Source organism: Sus scrofa, chromosome 2, assembly GCF_054392235.1.
Source record: "Sus scrofa isolate SSC_HxYL_T2T_F1_AM1 chromosome 2, Sscrofa_HxYL_maternal_Yorkshire_Landrace_v2.0, whole genome shotgun sequence".
NCBI classification, from domain to species: domain Eukaryota; kingdom Metazoa; phylum Chordata; class Mammalia; order Artiodactyla; family Suidae; genus Sus; species Sus scrofa.
In genome coordinates this window covers 158387119-158405877 of record NC_139384.1, presented here as the reverse complement: position 1 = coordinate 158405877, position 18759 = coordinate 158387119, and the positions used below count along the sequence as shown (strand labels likewise).

Sequence of the window (18759 nt, the reverse complement as noted above, 5' to 3'; positions counted from 1 at the left end):
TCTCTAGTACATCAAGGAATCATCTAATCAAAACGTTGAACCTGATCCTTTCGCCACCATTGGAAATCTTTTGATTTCTTCCCCTTTCTCTTAGGGTGATGACAACATCTTTCCTGTGCCCTGTCTCTTACCTCCCCTGCCCCTTCATCTCCCATGACTGTCTGTCTCATTCCTGCCTTACACACCCTCACCTCAGGACCTTTGTATGTGTTCTTTCCACCGACAAGAGCATTCTTCCTTCCCCTTCTGACCTAGTAATCACCTTCTCATCCTTCTCGCCATCTGGTTCACGCTTCCTCAGAAAAACCTCTCCAGACCTCGCTACCCATGTGGAACCCCTCCTTGTGCTGTTTCCTCTTCTTTGGGGTACTTCCTGCATTTTATTATGTGACGATTCACATGCGACTTCTTATGTGGTTTATGAGAGTGTGTACCTACCTCCACCACCTCGACAGTCCTATGCAGGCAGGACCTGGGCTAGTTTGGGTCACCAGTTGAACACTCCTCACTTTGGACAGAGCACACGCAAATGTTGCTGAGAGGGTAAATGGGAGGGTGAGCCGAAAGGCACATCATTGCAACAGATGCCAACCACCCTTCGTGATCGTTAGGGCACTTCTGGGGCAGGATAATGCCCGTGGCCACAGAACCTGTCCTTGAGAGGTGAGTCTGTGACCAGACCCCTTCCTGCCTGTGCTCCAGGACCATTACCCAAAATGAGGTGGTGGGATTCTCCCTTCCATCCCATTCCTGGCTTTCGGAGGCACCCTGGCTCTTCCTACATCATATCTCAAGCTCCTCTGATTTCCAGGATACCTGGATATCCGGCACCACATCTGCATAGGGTTCTGTGATTCCTCTGAATTGTTCCTTTAACTTAGAGAGTCCCTTAAAATCCTTCAAGACTGAGCCGGGAGAATTCTGTTTTGTAAAAGGTTATGCTGTTGAGGTGATGGCACTTCCCAAAATACAACCTTTGTTTTCACCTCCTTCCCCTCACCCCCTGGGTGGAAACAAATCCAGATATTGAAGTCTTAATGGGCCACCTGGTATCAAGTCAGGCAGGGCTTGGTCGCAAGAGCTGACTTCCTTGAAAAGAAGATAGCTTTTGGTCCTTTTATTCTCTTGTTTCTTTCAAAGGACCACACCTGTGGTTTGTGTTTGCTGTGTTTCAGTCTGTCCCCTCTCAGGTATTTGTGTTCTTATTACTTTCTTGGGAGCCAGTTTACCCAGGTGTCGTCAGAAGTGCCCTTGAATTCACAGAGGGAGTCAGAACAGTGGTGGGTCTTTGTTCAGATTTGCCAGGAAGAAACTCTGTGTGGAAGCTGTAAACTGCCTGCTTCTGTGATGTATGAGGAAGAAAACATTTGCTCACGTAGTCTTACTTATTCAACAAATTGCTGCGTACCCTTCGTATACCAGTAAGATGACCCCATAATGTTTGTCCCAACAAGGGCAATTTGGATGTGAAAGTGGACAGTACATTACAAGATACTGAATATAGTTCCTTATGCCATACAGTAGGTCCTTATTTATTATCTATTTTATGTATAGTAGTGTGTATCTGTTAACCCCAAACTTCTAATTTATCCCTCCCCATGCCCTTTCCCCTTTGGTAACCAAAAATTTGTGTTCTATATCTATGAATCTGTTTTGTAAATATGTCCATTTGTGTCATTAACAATAAAGGTTTCAAATAAATTGTTGGCTAAAACATAGCAAGATACAGAAAAAGAAAAAGAAAAAAAGAAAGTGTACAGTACATTGTTGCTACACCAAGCCAACAGGTATAAGCCAAGATTTTCCCAGATAAAACAGGATGGCAATGAGTGCCTTATGTATTAGTGGCTGAATCTGGGCTACTAGACTCTTGGGTGATTATATGCCTTCCCAAAATTCCCTTAAAGATTGAGGACAGGAGTTCCTGTCGTGGCTCAGCGGAAACAAATCTGACTAGTGTCCCTGAGGATGCAGGTTCAACCCCTGGCCTCGCTCAGTGGGTTAAGGATCCAGTGTGCCATGAACTGTGGTGTAGGCCACAGACGCAGCTCACATCCTGTGTTGCTATGACTTGGTGTAGGTTGGCAGCTGCAGCTCCAATTCAACCCCTAGCCTGGGAACCTCCATATGCCACATATGCAGCTCTAAAGAGACAAAAAAAAAAAAAAAATTGTAAAGATTGAGGAAAAACACAGGATGAGGTCTAGGCCTCCCAAACCATGAAGGATACATTTAAATCTCAGTCGATCTAGACATTTCTAAAATTTCCCCACCCTTTCCTTTTAAAACTAGATTTCAAGTTTAAAAAGAAAATAAACAGTTGGAACAACCGCTGTAAAAGCTCATGACTCCACGGTGGATTCTAAGTTCCCCTGCGATGGGGCCACCTGGAGAGGCCTGGACAAAACTTAGACTCTATAAAGGATGAAATTGCCCATCAGGGCTAAGCGATGGTGCCATTTTTTAAGGATAGGGTGGAACTGAAAAGAACCAAAGGGCGTAGGAACAACATGATTTGTCAGTCTCCTCCTCTGGCTTCATGCCCCTTCCACATGGCCATGAGTTTGTGTGTGACCGCGGAGGACAGCACATGCACACCCTTCTCCTGGGGACAAGCTTTGGTTCTGACGTGATGTGTTGCTCTTGCGTCCAGGTGCCTGTCCTGAGACCCATGGACCTGATGGTGGAAGCGACCCCGCGAAGAGTATTTGCCAATGCACACACATACCACATCAACTCCATATCCGTCAACAGCGACTATGAAACCTACATGTCAGCTGACGACCTGAGGATTAACCTGTGGAACTTTGAGATAACCAATCAGAGTTTTAGTATCCTTTCTTGGGGGCCAAGAACCAGTTGGCCTAAATCGAGAGTACTGAGGTATGAGCAAGCCTGGGGGGGAGTGGACCCGGAGGGGGCAGTCACAGCTGGCGACCTAGTACTCGTGGAGACCTGTTCCTTTTAGGCATCTTGTGATACTCCTGCATCCAAACACAGGGAAGTATTGAATTATAAGTATTTTGCAAGGACTACCTCTGGATTAGAACTCTGAATCTCTTCTTGGACACACAGGCATTTGTGCATCATGAATTTGAACTAGATCTGACTTTATCAGCTCGAAGACCAAACCCTAGAGTCCAGTCGAGGGTAGCTTCCTCTTGTTAATGGCTTCACACATGGCCTGTGTGACTTTATCAGCTCGAAGACCAAACCCTAGAGTTCAGTCGAGGGTAGCTTCCTCTTGTTAATGGCTTCACACATGGCCTGTGTGGACCCTTTGGGATCATGGGTACACAGGAGACGGTTTTCATTGTATCATAATAATGAAAACAATAATGCTGCCATTTACCGAATCCAAGTACTGTCCTGAGAACTTAGCATCTATAATCTCATTTTGCAAAGTGCACCTATATCCAGCACAGAGCACTCCTGGGTAACTAGCATGCAGATCAGAAAACCAAACCTGATTAGCAATGCTCACGTTCCCATCACACCCTTTCCAGCCTCTACCTGCCAAGAGTATATTTAATATAACAATCCCATATTGTAAGAATGATTATCAGAGTTCCCGTCATGGCTCAGTGGTTAACAAATCTGACTAGGAACCATGAGGATGCGGGTTCGATCCCTGGCCTTGCTCAAAGGGTTAAGGATCCAGCGTTGCCGTGAGCTATGGTATGGGTCACAGATGCAGCTTGGATCCCATGTTGCTGTGGCTCTGGTATAGGCCAGCGGCTACAGCTCCAACTAGACCCCTAGCCTGGGAACCTCCATATGCCTTGGGTGTGGCCCTAGAAAAAAAAGACAAAAAAGACAAAAAAAAAAAAAAAAAGAGTGATTATCAAGGCTTAGCTGAAATGTTAAGAAGTCAAGAAACCTGCTGAGCCAGCACTCTCTCAGCCCACCGTGTTGGCCTCTATTTAACATTAAAAATCAGTCATGTATTCAGCACCTGTCAGGTGGCCTGTCCCACCACAAACCTGATTCATCACGTGAATTCCCAGTCTCAGTTAATAGTTTCACCCCCCAAGCAGCTGGACAACCGACCTAAGGGTCAATATTGATCTTTCCTCCCATCCACCAGGCTCCCCACCCCCAACCCAGTCGATTCGTGAGCCCAGCCTTTGCTTCCTCTAACATACATCTCAACGCAGCTAATCTGTCCCCATCTCCACCCTATCAACTCACGCCAGTACAGGCCACTGTCCTCTCACCTATGTGCCTGCAGTGACCTACAGTCTAGCCCCATTCTTTCTTGCTCTCCTACACAATATACTTTCCACATAACAGAATGGACCTTTCGGAGTTCCCCTTGTCGTGCAGCTACGAATCCAACTAGGAGCCATGGGGTTGTGGGTTCGATCCCTGGCCTCACTCAGTGGGTTAAGGATCCAGTGTTTGCCATGAGCTGTGGTGTAGGTCGCAGATGCAGTTCAGATCCTGCATTGCTGTGGCTGTGGTGTAGGCCTGCAGCTCTAGCTCCAGTTGGACCTCTGGCCTGGGAACCTCCATATGTTGCCAGTGTGGCCACAAAAAGCAAAAAAAAAAAAAAAAAAGAAGGATGGACCTTTCACCATGTAATTCAGATGTTATTTCTCCCCAGATGAAAACACTCTGGTAGCTTCTCATTGAACTCAGAATACAATCCAAGCTCTTAACCTTGGACTGAATGATTCCATAAGCTCGTGGCTCTGCCTGCCTCTTTGATTCCCTTCACACCCGTCTCCCCTAACTCACTCTGCTTAGCCAACTAACCTCTTCTCTGTTCCTGGATAAAGCTTATTGTTACTTCCATTCTTTGTATTTGCTGTTCCCTCTTTCCGGAATACTTTGCCCACAGAGTCCACGTGGCTAACTCTATGTCATCATGTAAACTTCAGGCCCATGTCACCTCCTCAGAGACACTGCCTCCCCCTAAGTAACTCCCAAGTAGCCTCCATTAACCCTCAAGCCCCATTAACGTCATAGCACTTATCACTATTTGAAATTGGGGGGTTTTGTAGTGTATTTTAGGTTCCCCACATTTGAATGTAAATTTTATGAGAGAAGGAATTTTGTATGATCTACTCCTGTATCCCAAGAATAGAATATTCTGACATACAGAAAGTATCATTTTGGTTGGACATTTCAAGTTTGAAATACTAGTACGTCACCAAAGCAGAGATAGCCAGTGGATAAGTGATCATAAAATCTAACCCAGCAATTTCATCTTAAAAGTATATTAGTTATCATAAAGCTCTGAATGTTCTGGTATAAAATAGAATCCATAATGGCTCGAACATATAAAAGATTATTTCTCTTGTAAGGTCCAATATTGATGATTCCCATCAGCAGACAACCTCCTCCAGTCAGTGATTCAGGGATTCAGGTTCCTTCCATCTTGTGGTTCCCCAGTGTCACCACTCTAAGAACTGAGCATCAGTGCAGCAAGAGAGGACGCTTATGCAGGACCACACATGGAAGATGCCCATGAGCCGGGTTCTAAAGTAGAGTGCAGCCCATTGGCTAGAACTCCATCATATGACCACACCTAACCTCAAGGCAGTCTGGGAAATGTAGTATAGCTGTTGCACATAAATAAAAAGACCTGGCTTAGGTACACAGTCAGCTAGCCCCCACCACAGAAGAGTGCTCAGTAGTTCCCCAAGGTTTTTCAGGGAAGGCAGCTGGACGCCAGTAGTGGTGATTATGGAGATGTTAAGAACTGGCCATTAAGACCACGACTGGCATCTCTTGATGATCACAGAGCAGACGCGACATACTGTCTGAGCCTCGGAGAATCTGCCTACAGATTTTCCCTGGAAGTGCAGCTGCTCGCAGAACGAGTGTGGGTGGTAGTTCCCATCTCCCTTGACATCTCTTCCAAGAGCCAGAAATCTGCTGAGGCTCAGCTGCTGCCACTTGGAGCTTCTGCGGTCCCCAGACTAGGTGACATGTTTTCTGAATTTTGCCTCCAGGCCTTCAAGGGGGAGAGAAGTTTCTTTAGGCGTTTTAGGAGACAGATGCCTTGGGGAGAACGCAAAGGGGAAATATTAATAGCACAATTTAGGTTATATTCTGCAGCTGTGTGACAGCCTGCCAGATGCTGGCATGCAAATGAGACCGTGCCATTCACCCTTAAAGCAGCCATATGTAAAATAATCATTGTCATCATGAGAATGATGGCAACTGACATCTACATAGTTATTTTCAACCAGACCGCCCTGAGCATTGAGCAGACTGTTCAAACCAGGACCCTTTGGCTCATCGTTTCTGAAGTGCAGCCGTCTCTGGGGCAGGACGCGGCCATCTTTCAGAAGAGCCTCCAAAACACCAACCACCAGACAGATCTGATTAAGTCATATGTTGTGCAGCACCATTTCTAGAATACCTCTTATCCACTAAGGAGGCGGAAGAAACTTAGCTCAGGATGAAAAATGTGGGGTTCCCAAAGTGTGGTATGAGGCAAGGTGCTTCCAGACACGGCCTGGACTCCTTTTGTTTTCATATTGTGTATTTATGACCATGAATATTACAAAATACAACTATCACGCCAATCCTATGATTTCCCGATACTGAGAAATCCATTTAAATTACAAAGTACGGATATGTAAAGAAAAGTATCAGTAATGTATTAAGGCAAGTGGTTTTGCAGTACGTTTTTTAAAAAGTCAGAGTTTCTGGTGACCAGCAGTCGGTGTGATACTGGCATTAGGATTGCGAACACAGTCTTTGAAGTCCAGTAAGCCTCAAGGTCTCCCTCAGGTCTCCTGTTGTTGGCTGTGTAAGCTTTAACATGTTTTTTAACTTAGCCAAGCCTCTGCTTCATGATGTGTAGAGAGTTCCACCAAAGAGCATTGTTAGAATGTTTTTAAATTCATATTTAAATGTATACATGTACACACATATGTGTATATATATACTTATGTATATACATTTACACACACACAGACACATGCACATGTACACATACATGTGTGTATATATACTTATATATTTATATTACGTGTGTGTGTATATATACACATAGATACACACACATACATATGTGCTTAGGGGAAACACCTTGCCGAGTGAGTGATCAGTAAACTGGGACCAACACAATCTCTGAGGTCCAGGCCTTGTGTTCAGCGCGTATCAGGGGGAAGCATTCCAGGCTGTGGGGCACTTGGTCTTGAATCCATTTCCTTCCATCTGCACCCAGTCTGTCCCTGTTTTGTGTAATAGGTTCTGGGTTAAAGTGGTCAGGCTTTGGGCTTAATGGGTTAACTACATCAAGACAATAATAACTCATCTCTAGATGAGCGATTTTCTAGAGCAAAAGGTAGTCTTGTCTTCTCAATTCAAGAAAATTACTATAAAAGGATGCTTCTTAATTATGAAAACTATAGTATACCTAAGATCCTTTGAATTCTGTTCTCAGGAGTAAGAATGAGTAGACCTGGGCTCTTACCTAGTCCAATATGGGACCTATCAAATAAATCCATATCAAGTAAAAGTAAAGATAGAGCCCTCAACAACTGTATACTGAGCACCTAGTTTGTGCCAGGCACTGCATTAAGCCATGGGGATACAAGAATGAAAAGAAACAAATTTTCTGCTTTCAGAATGACATTCATCAAATAATCACACTATTGAGTATATTATTACAAACCAAAATAAGTTCTGTGAAGAAAGGGAATATGGTTTTGTGAATGCACTTTTAAAAAGCTGATGTAGACTGGGGAGTAAAAAGGCTTTGCTGAGAAACTGTTGAGATTTGTAAGAGGAAGAGTATGAGCTAACTTGGCAAACAGGTGTGGAAAGATGAGTCTATCATGTACAAAGGTCCTGTGGCAGGAGCGGGGCATGATGTGTTGGAGGAACTCAAGAAGATCCAGAGGGTGAAGTAGAGTATAGTGTAAGCAAGGCTGGAAAGATGAGCAGAAGACACGTCTTGCATGAGTCCAGTCTCTGGCATGAGACAGAGGACTTCTCTGGAAGAAGCCAACTGGACTCCCGGAATACTTCATCTCTGACCTTGGTCTTAACAGCCCTCGCATCAGGTTCACTTGTCAACTGAGCCAAGGCGCTTTTGGATTTGATTCCCTGATCAGAGGACCACATGACAGAAACCCTTTATGTCTAACTTCTGTCATCCCTTACTACCATGGACAGCAGTCTTCCTTTTAATCCAGGAGGATTCTGCCAGGCAAGCTTTGAGGGAAGCTGTGGGACTGGTACAGATTTCTCTCCCTGGTTACTGCTGTGCCTTTCATCTGCAACTGTGCATATCCCCTGTGGATATTAATCTCAGTCTAGCATTTAGCATAGAAGGAGAGCATCCCTTCCAGTGGCACATCCAGCGCACTGACCTGTGTGCCAGAGCAGCCCCCTGCTTCCCATATTAAATGCAGTCTCGGTGTATTTTCCCAGGCCTGGAGCCTTGCTTGTGTGGATGCTCACCCTCCGCACATGACCCCAAACCTAGGGCTTTGAGGAAATGAGGGTCTCTTCTCCCACGGGGCAAGCCGAGTCTTATCGTATCAGAGGAAGGGGCAAGAATGAAACTCTGCAAAATTCTTTCAGGCTTCTTAACTTCCTGAGAGCAATATCACTTAATAGTTGGGAAGGGAGTCTCTGGAGTGAGAGTCACTGAACCTGAATCCAGCTCCACATACTAAAACCCATATGACCTTGACAAGTTGCTTAATATTTCTCTGGCCCTCAATTTCCTTGTCAGTTAACGAGGATAATAGTACCACCTGTTTTTTAAGGTTGTTATGAGGGTTAAATGAGAGAATGTTGTACAGTGCCTGGCACAATGAGAAGCCTCTATAAAGTAGCTGTTATAATTGAGGGCGTATCCCCAGCACTCTCTTCTTCTCACTTTGTGGCTTGGACCTCATTCTCGCCTAAGAAAACCAGAGGCTAAATGATCCACGTGATACAAGCCTAGCATCCTGGCCTGTTGACCTACTGTGAGTTTCCTGCATCTGCAAAAAACCTTGCCAAAAGAAGGCTGCTCAGTCACAAGAATGAACTAAAGTAAAACCCATGAATATTTATTGAGCACTTACTATGTGCACTGGAAATGCCAAGATGAATAAAACTCCATCCCTGATGTCACCGCCCTTGTAATCCGGAGGGTAGGTGTAACTCCTTGTAATGGGAGTTCAACCAGAGAAGAAAAACTAGTCGGAGAGGGTTGGGGGGGGCAGAGCAGGGATTGAATTACTACAATGAATTAGCCTGACAATTATGTGGCTGGCCAGGCAAATCCAAAGCCTGTAAGGCCAGCTGTCAGGCACAGAAAAACCACAGGCAAGCTAGAACATCACAGGCGTAAGCATCACAGGCCATGTCCACAGGACCCTCCAGAAGGAAGACTTAGAGGAAAGTAGCATAGTCTCCGCATCTTTTTAGAGTCTCTTCCTCAAGGAAGACCCAAGCCTTCATTTAAATGCCTCCCAGCTGGTCCATTCAGGCCACTCAGGATCATCTCCTTTTGATTACATTGAAATCAACTGATTAGGGCCTTTAACCACGTCTGCAGAACCCCCTTAACAGAATCCTACTGTTTGACTGACTAACGGGAAACCGGTGCATGTGTGCAGAGTGGCTCCTTCTCCCCTCCTGTCCCCACCTCACCTGAGAGAGTAAACCCTGTTAGCCTGCCGCACCCAGGAGCGTGGCTTGGCCTAACCGAGGTGCCGTATCACAAGACCGCTTCAGGGAATATGTAGACGGGGGAGACAGACATGTAACCATACTGGGGGAGATGAGACTAACAGCTTTGGGGGCCTCTGTTCAGTAGCAGGTATGTTATATCACCTCCAGTAGTATTCTTCCTCTCTCTGTTGATCAGTTAGTGAGTTCAAAGGCTTTTGAGGTTAGGTAACTGATTGCAGTTACAACCTAGGGGTTAAAAGCTGGGTCTGTCTCACTGTATTCCAGTAAAATGCAGTCAACACGCTGTCCTAAGTTACTCAGATAATAATAATAATAACACGAGCTAAGTGTGCACACAGAGGCTCATTCAAGGAGCTGTGGATAAAGACGTAGGAAGGCTCATGAGCAAAGGGCTAGAGCCCCTCATAAAGCAACACTCGGATTGGCCTTTGAGTCAAGTATCGAGTGTCTTCTCATGGAGGAATTTCAAGGTCTCTGTCACATGCAGGAAAGAGGCTGTGGTTATGGGATTTTCACATACCCGCCACCCCCAGTCATAAAGGACCTCTTATCCCAGTCTTTTGCAGCTCAACACATATTAAAAGCAGTAACTTGTAGGGCACGTGTTTCTCTTGGTCACCCCTCGCATGTGGAACCTGGCAGCTGGCAAACCCTCCATTGGTATTTGCACATTGGCTTTTTTTTTTTTTTTTTTTTTTTTTGTCTTTTTGTCTTTTGTTGTTGTTGTTGTTGCTATTTCTTGGGCCGCTCCCGCGGCATATGGAGGTTCCCAGGCTTGAATCGGAGCTGTAGCCACCGGCCTACGCCAGAGCCACAGCAACGCGGGATCCGAGCCGCGTCTGCAACCTACACCACAGCTCACGGCAATGCCGGATCCTTAACCCACTGAGCAAGGGCAGGGACCGAACCCGCAACCTCATGGTTCCTAGTCGGATTCGTTAACCACTGTGCCACGACGGGAACTCCCACATTGGCTTTTTTTAAGCTCTTAAGAGAAGAATATCCCTTGGAGTCGTCTTTGGGGATTTGCAGTGTGTTCTCATCAAGCCCGATGTCCACCCAGCTAACAAGATCTGGATGCTCTGTGATCCCTGCTTTGTATCCAAAGATCCACCTCAGACTTTGGAAAGGAAAAAATGACTTCCGAGAAACTCATGTCCCTTAAAAGAGAAACCAACTCCCATATGCTCAGGCCGTGATAAGGCTTCCCTCCACCTCCAGGATTGAGTGTTGTCTGAAAAGGCTGAACTGCTTATGAATATGAGTATCTTACCCAGGTAAACTTTGCGTCCACTCTCCAGCTTGGCCTGCAGAACTGGACTCTGTCAGTATCAGCAAAATCAGCAATGGTGAAGAAAGAAGCAAAAAATTAAAAAAAAAAAAAAAAGGACAGAAGCGTATAAGCCCACAAACCTAATGATATAAAAAGCTACCTTTGGAAAAATACATGTTTTCTTTAAAAGCTGAGATGATTCAGTCCACTGTAAAACCATTTAATAAATAACTTTTCTCCTTGTCATATTTGATCCTCAGGCTTCCTAGAGGCTGAGTTAACAGGACGATAACCATCCAAAGGCAAAGAAATTGAAACCCAGAGAGATAAAATGCCTTTCCCATGTTCTCTGAGCAAAACAGAGTTGCTACCAAAACTGAATCCCAACCTTTGGACCCCACTTTGTTACAGTTACAGTATTTATCGTACTTTTGTCTTCTGCTTTACCCAGAGTTAAGGCTGCTGGCCTCTCTACTCTGTCAGAGATAGTGCTAAGCCAAGGGAACTACTTTTTAAAACTGTTTGTTTCCTTGGATTAGTAATATATATTCATTGTAGAGAATATAAAATAACCTATAATCTCACCACCTAGTTGTCGTATCTACAAAGATTTCACATCACAATATTAACTTAATGCTAGCTAATTCAACAATAAAAGCTCAGAAAAATAAGTCAGTAAGGAAATAAAAGGGATTTTTTTTTTTCTTCCTGATTTATGCAGGAAGCCTTCTCCTGTTCAATCCAGGGGCCATCCACCCTCCACACACACCCTGCCCACTCATGCATACACACACTCTCTCTCTCTGTTTTATTTTTCTGTTCAGCAATTGTTAGTACTGCCTAATATACTATATGTTCTATTTCTTTATCTTATTTAGTGACCATGTCCCCTGCTAGAGTATCAACTCCATAGATCAGGGGGATTTGGGGTTCTGCTTTGGTCATAGCTATATCCCCTGTACTGAGAAAAATCCCGGCAGACTCTTTGTGAATACTTATGAAGCAAACGAAGGAAGAAATGAATGAATGGACCCAAGCTAGGTTACAGGCCTACTTTAGAATCTAATCTCCCTGTGAGATATAACTGTATTCCCTTCTGTTCTGTTCTCTCTCTCTCTTTCTCTCTTTTTGTTTCTCTCTCTCTCTGACTCTTTTTACTTGGCTATGAGCAGACTGTATATATTTTGTATCTATCTTAGATCACCTGAAAGTATACACGTACAGAATAAGCCTAGAAAAATCTTGTCTTTTTCCATCTTAAAATAATACAACTTCTTATAAGAAAATGTGGAAATGAAAGCTGATCATTGAGAAAAAAATAATAGACCCCCCCTTGATGGAACTACTATGAGCATTTGGTATTTTTGCCTTTTAGGTCATCAGTTTCAAAGTGTAAGTCTTCAGTGGCATTGTGATCACCCTGTAGATAGAATTTTTCACACACGTTTTTAAAGACTTGAAATTTCATTGCATAAACAACTTAATGAGCTAGATCAGAATTTAATCATTTCCCTATTTCTGTATATTTAGGTTGTCATTCTTTTTCTTTTATAATGTTGCAATAGACTTTTTTTTTTTTGGTAGAAAGTATTTTCCAAATTTGGGATTAAGTAAATGACTTCTGAGTGGTCCCCATGCTACGCTTAGCACTGTGCCATAAATCCCTTCATTCCCTCACCCCACAGCTGATATAATTCATGGCTCTGGCTTCTTATTTGTTTGAAGCCGATCCCTTAAGGGGTGACCTCCCAGTGTCTTCAATTATTATTTTAAATGATGCCTTAGGCCACTGCCTGGCACAGCAGTGCCCTCACCTTCCTGCCTTCTGCCTTCCAAGCGTGGAGCTCAGCTGCCAAACTGGCTGTGCCCCCTCCTGTCCTCAATGCTGCCTCCAGAGTCCCAGCAGAGAGGCAGATTAACCCCTTTTGTTAGCAGAGGTAATTTGCCTGGGCTCAACATTAATAAGGAATGCCATAAGCGGTTGGGGTCAGGATGAACAGATCTGTCAAGCCCCAGGGTTAATTTAATAGCAATCTGTTGGCTGTCTGCCTCGTATATTAGCTGTGAATCCAGGGCTCCGTTTTGCTTTTGCCATTTAGTTCTTTGGGACACAGGGAAGTAATGCGGAGAGAGAGCTCTGAAGGATTGGGAAGAGAAAATTGACTGTCAAAATGCATCATTGCATTTTCAAGATAATGCAGGGAGCCGTGCATTGCTCTGCTCCTTTCTCCTTCCCTCCTGATGCAAAGGGCACAACCACATAGGCTGGAGGCATCTCTCACTGTAGAGCAGTGTAAGGAAAATGCCTGAGCTCCAGATGATGCAAGTGTGAAATATGCTCTCCTGCCATCCCCATAAGCCATTGAATTTTTGGAAACTAAACCCCTTCTCCCAAACGTCTCTAGATTTCGGAAAATCCTCCATCAATTAACAATTCAAGAAATCCCTTATCGTTTCTCTCCCAACTTGTGGTTCCAAAAAAAAGAAGAAGAAGAAGAAAAAGAAAGAAATCCATCACATCAGAGGACCCAGAAATCCTAGGTCAGATCCGTGTTCAAATTCTGGTTCTAAAACATGTAGTCCCCAGAGTGGTCAGTGAATTGAGAGAGCAGAGGCCCCAAGGAGAAGCCTTGGATTAGCAGGGGAGTTTCAAGAGAGCCAGACTTACCTCACTTGCAGAGAGAGGCTGGCTCGGGGAGGAGAGTGGAATGTGGCCACCAACCCAGGCTCTGGAGTCGGACAGGCTGGGTTCACATCCTAGCTCCACCTCCTATGAGCATATGACCTTGAGTGGCCTTGGCCACTATTTCCTCTGCTGGAAAATAGGCCTATTAACAGTGTACATCATCCCTTTGCCCTGCGGTAGAAATGGACACAACATTGTAAATCAACTCTAATTAAAAAAATAAATAAATTTAAGTAATGTATATCATAAGGCTGAGACGAAGGTCAGAGGAGACAATGCGTGGCCCTCGATAAGCATTAATTACTGGTTATGATCACCTTCCTTGTTGTTCTTACCATCACAGTCGCTAAAAAGATGGTTGGAACCTCGCAGTGTAGCCCCTGAACCCCAAAGAGTCAGACCCAGATGAAGGCTCTGTTCAAAAGGGAGATGCTGGATGCAGGAGGGAGGGTGGGTGGACTTAGAGGTCCAGGGAGGGAGGGAGGGACAGAGACAGCTGCCCTAAGCAGGCTCAGTTCTGGTGGAGTTCTGGAGGGCGGAGGATGTTCCCGATTGCATATATATGTTTAGGCACTTCATCTTCACACATTCTAACTTTTGGGCTTTATTTTTAGGTGAGAAAAAAATAACCGTCGATGTGGCACCTCCCCCTCCCACACTGCCAAGATCCCTTCCTGTTTAGCTTGTTTTCCGAGCAGTACTGGTAGAGGCTGAAAATGCTGACACCAGATTTTCTTGCCCTGTTTTGGGAAAAGAGAAGCGTGCTCGCTGGCAGAGTTGGGCATGGAGGCGCTTTCTGGAGGTGATGGAATCTGACGACAGTTGAACACCAGCCTCTGCGTACCCCACCCAGTATGGTGGCCCTGAAGCCCAGGGGGCTGGGGAGAACCTCAGAGCGGCAGCTCAAGGCCTCCTTCTGGGGGCCATGGCTCCTGCTCTCCAGCAAGCAGGGCTAACTGCAGGAGTATTTATAACTCTGGGAGAAGTTGCCTGTAACGATAGTATTTTGGGAATCCAAGGGACACGCATACTCTAGAAGCCCAAGGAATGTTTGCCTCTGGGTTTGGTGAGGGAACTATAGTAAAGTGTGATGCTATCTCGGTCTCAAGCTAATTTTACAAAGAACTCAACCAGATTTATGAGAGATAATTGAAGGGTAAAGAGGCATCACCAAATACAAAGCCATTATTTTTTTAAATGATTTTTACTTTTTCCATGGTAGCTGGTTTACAGTGTTCTGTCCATTTTCTACTGTACAGCAAGGTGACCCAGTCACACATACATATATACGTTCTTTCTCTCACATTATCCTCCATCATGCTCCATCAGAAGTGATTGGATATAGTTCCCGGTGCTGTACAGCAGGATCTCATTGCTTATCCATTTCAAAGGCAATAGTCTGCATCTATTAACCCCAGATTCCCAGTCCATCTCACTGCCTTCCTCTCCCCCTTGGCAACCACAAGTCTGTTCTCTAAGTCCATGGGTTTCTTTTCTGTGGAAACAAAGCCATTATTGCACCAAATTGCATGCCAGAGCGTAGGCAATGTTTGGTAATAGATGGCTGCTTTCTTAGCACTAATGTAACTAAAAATACCTGAACATTCGCCCATACCTCATCTAAACCCTAAGGAGGAGCATATGCTACCAACTTTACAAAAAGCATGGAATTTTATTCATCCCAGTCTAATCATGTAGTCTCGACCAAGCTACTGCTTGTTGATTCCATGCAGGGTTTTCCAACATGTGATGCATAAACTCCTGGCACAGACAGAGATGGGTTCCTTTTAATTGTTAAATGCATGTATTTCATATGGATTACCTAAAAGGGAACTAGCTCATTAAACTCATAATTTTGTGAGTATTGGGTTATTGCTTAGACAAGGCTAAGAGAAAGTGAGTTGGTTTGAGTTGATCTGTAGGGAAAAAAAATGGGCTACGTGGTGATATACAGGTGAGGAAAATCATCATCAGTGTGGCTCAAGAGTGAGAATCGCTGGGTCCCTGACACCCACCTCAGGAATCCTGTTCCCTTGTAGGAAGTTGCTGGGCCCTCAGACGGTACTGCAGCCCCAGCCAGGTCCTCCACGTTCTCAGTAAGGGTGTGCGGGAATCGGCACAAACTCATTCCCACTGAAGGCACTTAGTTCCATCGAGTCTCCGTCATAGATGGAAGGCCAAATGTTTCATTTCAGCATGCAAGGATGTGGTCTTAAAAAACATAGATATTGGAGGTCCCGTTGTGGCACAGGGGAAACGAATCCAACTAGGAACGATGAGGTTGTGGGTTCGATCCCTGGCCTCGCTCAGTGGGTTAAGGATCCAGCATTGTCATGAGCTATGGTGTGAGTCGCAGACACGGCACGGATCCCTCGTTGCCGTGGCTGTGGTGTAGGCCAGCGGCTACAGCTCGGACTAGATCCCTAGCCTGAGAACCCCCATATGCTGCGGGTGCAGCCCTAGAAAACACAAAAAGACAAAAAAAAAAGTCTTAAAAAATTTTAAGAAAAAAAAAAGACCAAAAAAATGACATGGGTTCAGCCCTAAAAAAAAGACGAAAAAAAAAAAAGTATTATAATTCTTAATCGGAAAGGAAAACACTGAATAGAAAAAAACAAAAAAACCAAAAACTGGAGGATAAAACCGAGAGTACATTCCTGGGAGGCTAAAACTGTCCTGTCGCACATTAAAACATTCTTTCTCATCCTTAAACTCCCACACAAGCTCTAAAGCAAATCACAGCTTATGGAGGCTCGAAGTCCTGTTCATCTCCAGTCAGAGAAATTTGGCATAGTTACTGCAGAGTGTTTTGCCCCGGGGATAAAATCCTAGCCCTGCCACTCTTTAGCCATGTGACTTGGAGCAAATTCCTTCCATAGTCTGAGCCTCCATGTCCATCTTGGATACAACGGGGATAAGAACAGCACTGAGCATAGAGTTGCGATAAGGATTCAGTGAAATAAAGTGCATTGATGTGCTCTGCGCAGCGATCAGCCTACCAGTGCTTAGTAAATGGTAGCAGCCATTGTTGTTCTTATTATCGCCATCATCAGGGATGACAGAAGGCCTAAGGGGTGTCATGGAAGAGGATTTACAGTCTGCCATAGATAGCATTCATCAGCCTAGGAGTTTGGAGGCAGATACGCAAATGCATGGAATTATTAGTTGGAATGGTCCTGCTTGCTGAACTACGTGGTAAAATGAAAGTCTTTGCAACTTGGCACATTAGCAGGATTGCATGAGCAGGGACCTTTGCTGTGAATGGGGCATCTCTGTGTTATGGGGGAAGGAATCTGCTACGGGGCCGGGGAGACCTGAGGACCCAGAGTCTCACCTGCCTGGGACTGCCGTACCTGCCTGTTTGCTCGCACACTTACCATGAGGTGCCATCGTGTGTGCTGGTGCTGGTGTGTTCCACTCAAGTAAGGCAGGGACGCTGCCGTCACCCCTGGAGGCCCCCTCCTTTCTGGTCTCCTCCTTGACTCGTCTGTGCCAGACATCGTGGACATCAAGCCCGCCAACATGGAGGAGCTCACGGAGGTGATCACGGCGGCCGAGTTCCACCCCCATCACTGCAACACCTTCGTGTACAGCAGCAGCAAAGGGACAATCCGGCTGTGCGACATGCGGGCGTCAGCCCTGTGTGACAGGCACACCAAATGTGAGTACCGGCAGCCCAGGGCTGAGGGGGGCAGGTGGGCCGCTGACCCTGACATGCAGGAGGACACCCTGGGCGTAAAGAAATGGGCCTGCCTCGCGGGCAGCTTCACGTTTGGTGTTTCGTAAAGAGGACGCGTGGCGTCCAACCCCTCACACGTTCACTTTCTGCTGCGGAAAACGAAGGTGAACAAGGCGTGAGCCCTGTCACGCTGCAGAATACGAAGGTGAACAAGGCGTGAGCCCTGTCACGCAACCTTGTGATGTGATCCGAATTCTGTGTTAAGATCCCTCTTGCACCCTCTGCAGGGAGAATGAACCTGCAGAGTGGGAGGGGGAGAGCCGTTGGGGGGTGGTTGTGATGCCCAGGCAGGAGACGAGGGTGGCCAAGACGAGGGCAGTGGAGTCGACACGGAGAGGACCGGACAGGTTCTGGACCGGAGGTTGTGTCAACAGGACTTGCTGGATGCCGTGGGAGGCTGAGAATATACGGGAATCAAGGAGGGCAGCTGCAGATGGTGCCTAAGTTAATTACGGTGGTATATATTTGAAAATGGTTAAGAAAGTAGATCCTGAAAGTTCTCAGGAAAAAAAAATCCTGACTATGTGTGGTGACCCATGCTAACTAAAGTTAACTGGCATGATTATTTTGCAATATATACATACATCAAGTCATTATATTGTATACTTGAAACTCTTACACTGTTCTGTGTCAGTGGTACCTCAGTGTTTAAAAATAGCAGCTGGGGGAGGGGATGCGTGGCTTCTTGTGGAGGTTGAGGCTTGGGCACCAGGACTCCGAAAGTCCCAGGGGTCCCAGTGGGCACCAGGGGAGGGCTTCAGGGAGAAGGGTAGGGATAGAGGCCAGTAGATGCCAGGCCCTGGGATCACACTGGGGTTTTGAGGGCCTTGGTGGAGCAACACAGCTCTCACCTGGTGGGGGCACAGTGCTTGGAGGCCGAAGGCTAAGACCAAAGTAAGCGGGTGAAGCAAAGCTCAGCTGGCAGTGACAGTGAGGCTGTGGAGGCCAGGGAGGTTTTTGGACATCAAAATGCTCCCCAGAGTAAAGGTGCCTGGAGGGCCGTGGTCATCCATGTCCAGTGTCAGACCAGACAGCCTGCAGCTGCCAAGATGTGCAGATGCCGTGAGAGCTGTTTGTCCAGACAGCATCTCCTGCCACTCCGGCTTGCTGTGGCGCGCTGGCAGGGAAGACCTTTCTCTCCACAGCCCCAGGGCACAAGTTTACCTCCAGTGCAGCGTGATGACGCAGCGACCCCAGGTGGAGGTGTGTGGCCAGGAGGGTGAGGATCTGGGTCATTCGCTCCTGTTTGCTCATTGGCTGAGGAGTATTGCCCAAGGGAGCGGGGCCCGTCTAGCGTGGTGGTGTATTGACTGTGCAGATTCGAGAGTCCTGCAGACCCAGGTCAGAGCCAGGCTCACCCCCTATTAGCCATCGGACCAGCTTTCCTCAGCCTCCCTGAGCCTCAGC

General features: G+C 46.0%; 1 protein-coding gene and 1 long non-coding RNA gene across 19 annotated transcripts in view; one reads left to right on the top strand and one right to left on the bottom strand.

Moving 5' to 3' along the window:
- PPP2R2B (protein phosphatase 2 regulatory subunit Bbeta) overlaps positions 1-18759 on the top strand; it is a 474608-nt gene that overhangs the window by 407157 nt on the left and 48692 nt on the right. For 16 of the 18 annotated variants that reach the window (XM_021080843.2, XM_085009650.1, XM_085009657.1 and 13 more), the window contains 2 exon segments: positions 2654-2831; positions 17110-17274. In XM_021080843.2, coding sequence (XP_020936502.2) covers positions 2654-2831; positions 17110-17274 — 343 coding nt within the window. 18 annotated transcript variants of the gene reach the window in all.
- Positions 6108-13434, bottom strand: LOC146405813 (uncharacterized). The gene is made up of 2 exons (XR_014839033.1): positions 10624-13434; positions 6108-10329 (listed from the first exon to the last, which is right to left on the bottom strand). It is a non-coding gene; the product is annotated as an uncharacterized LOC146405813 (long non-coding RNA).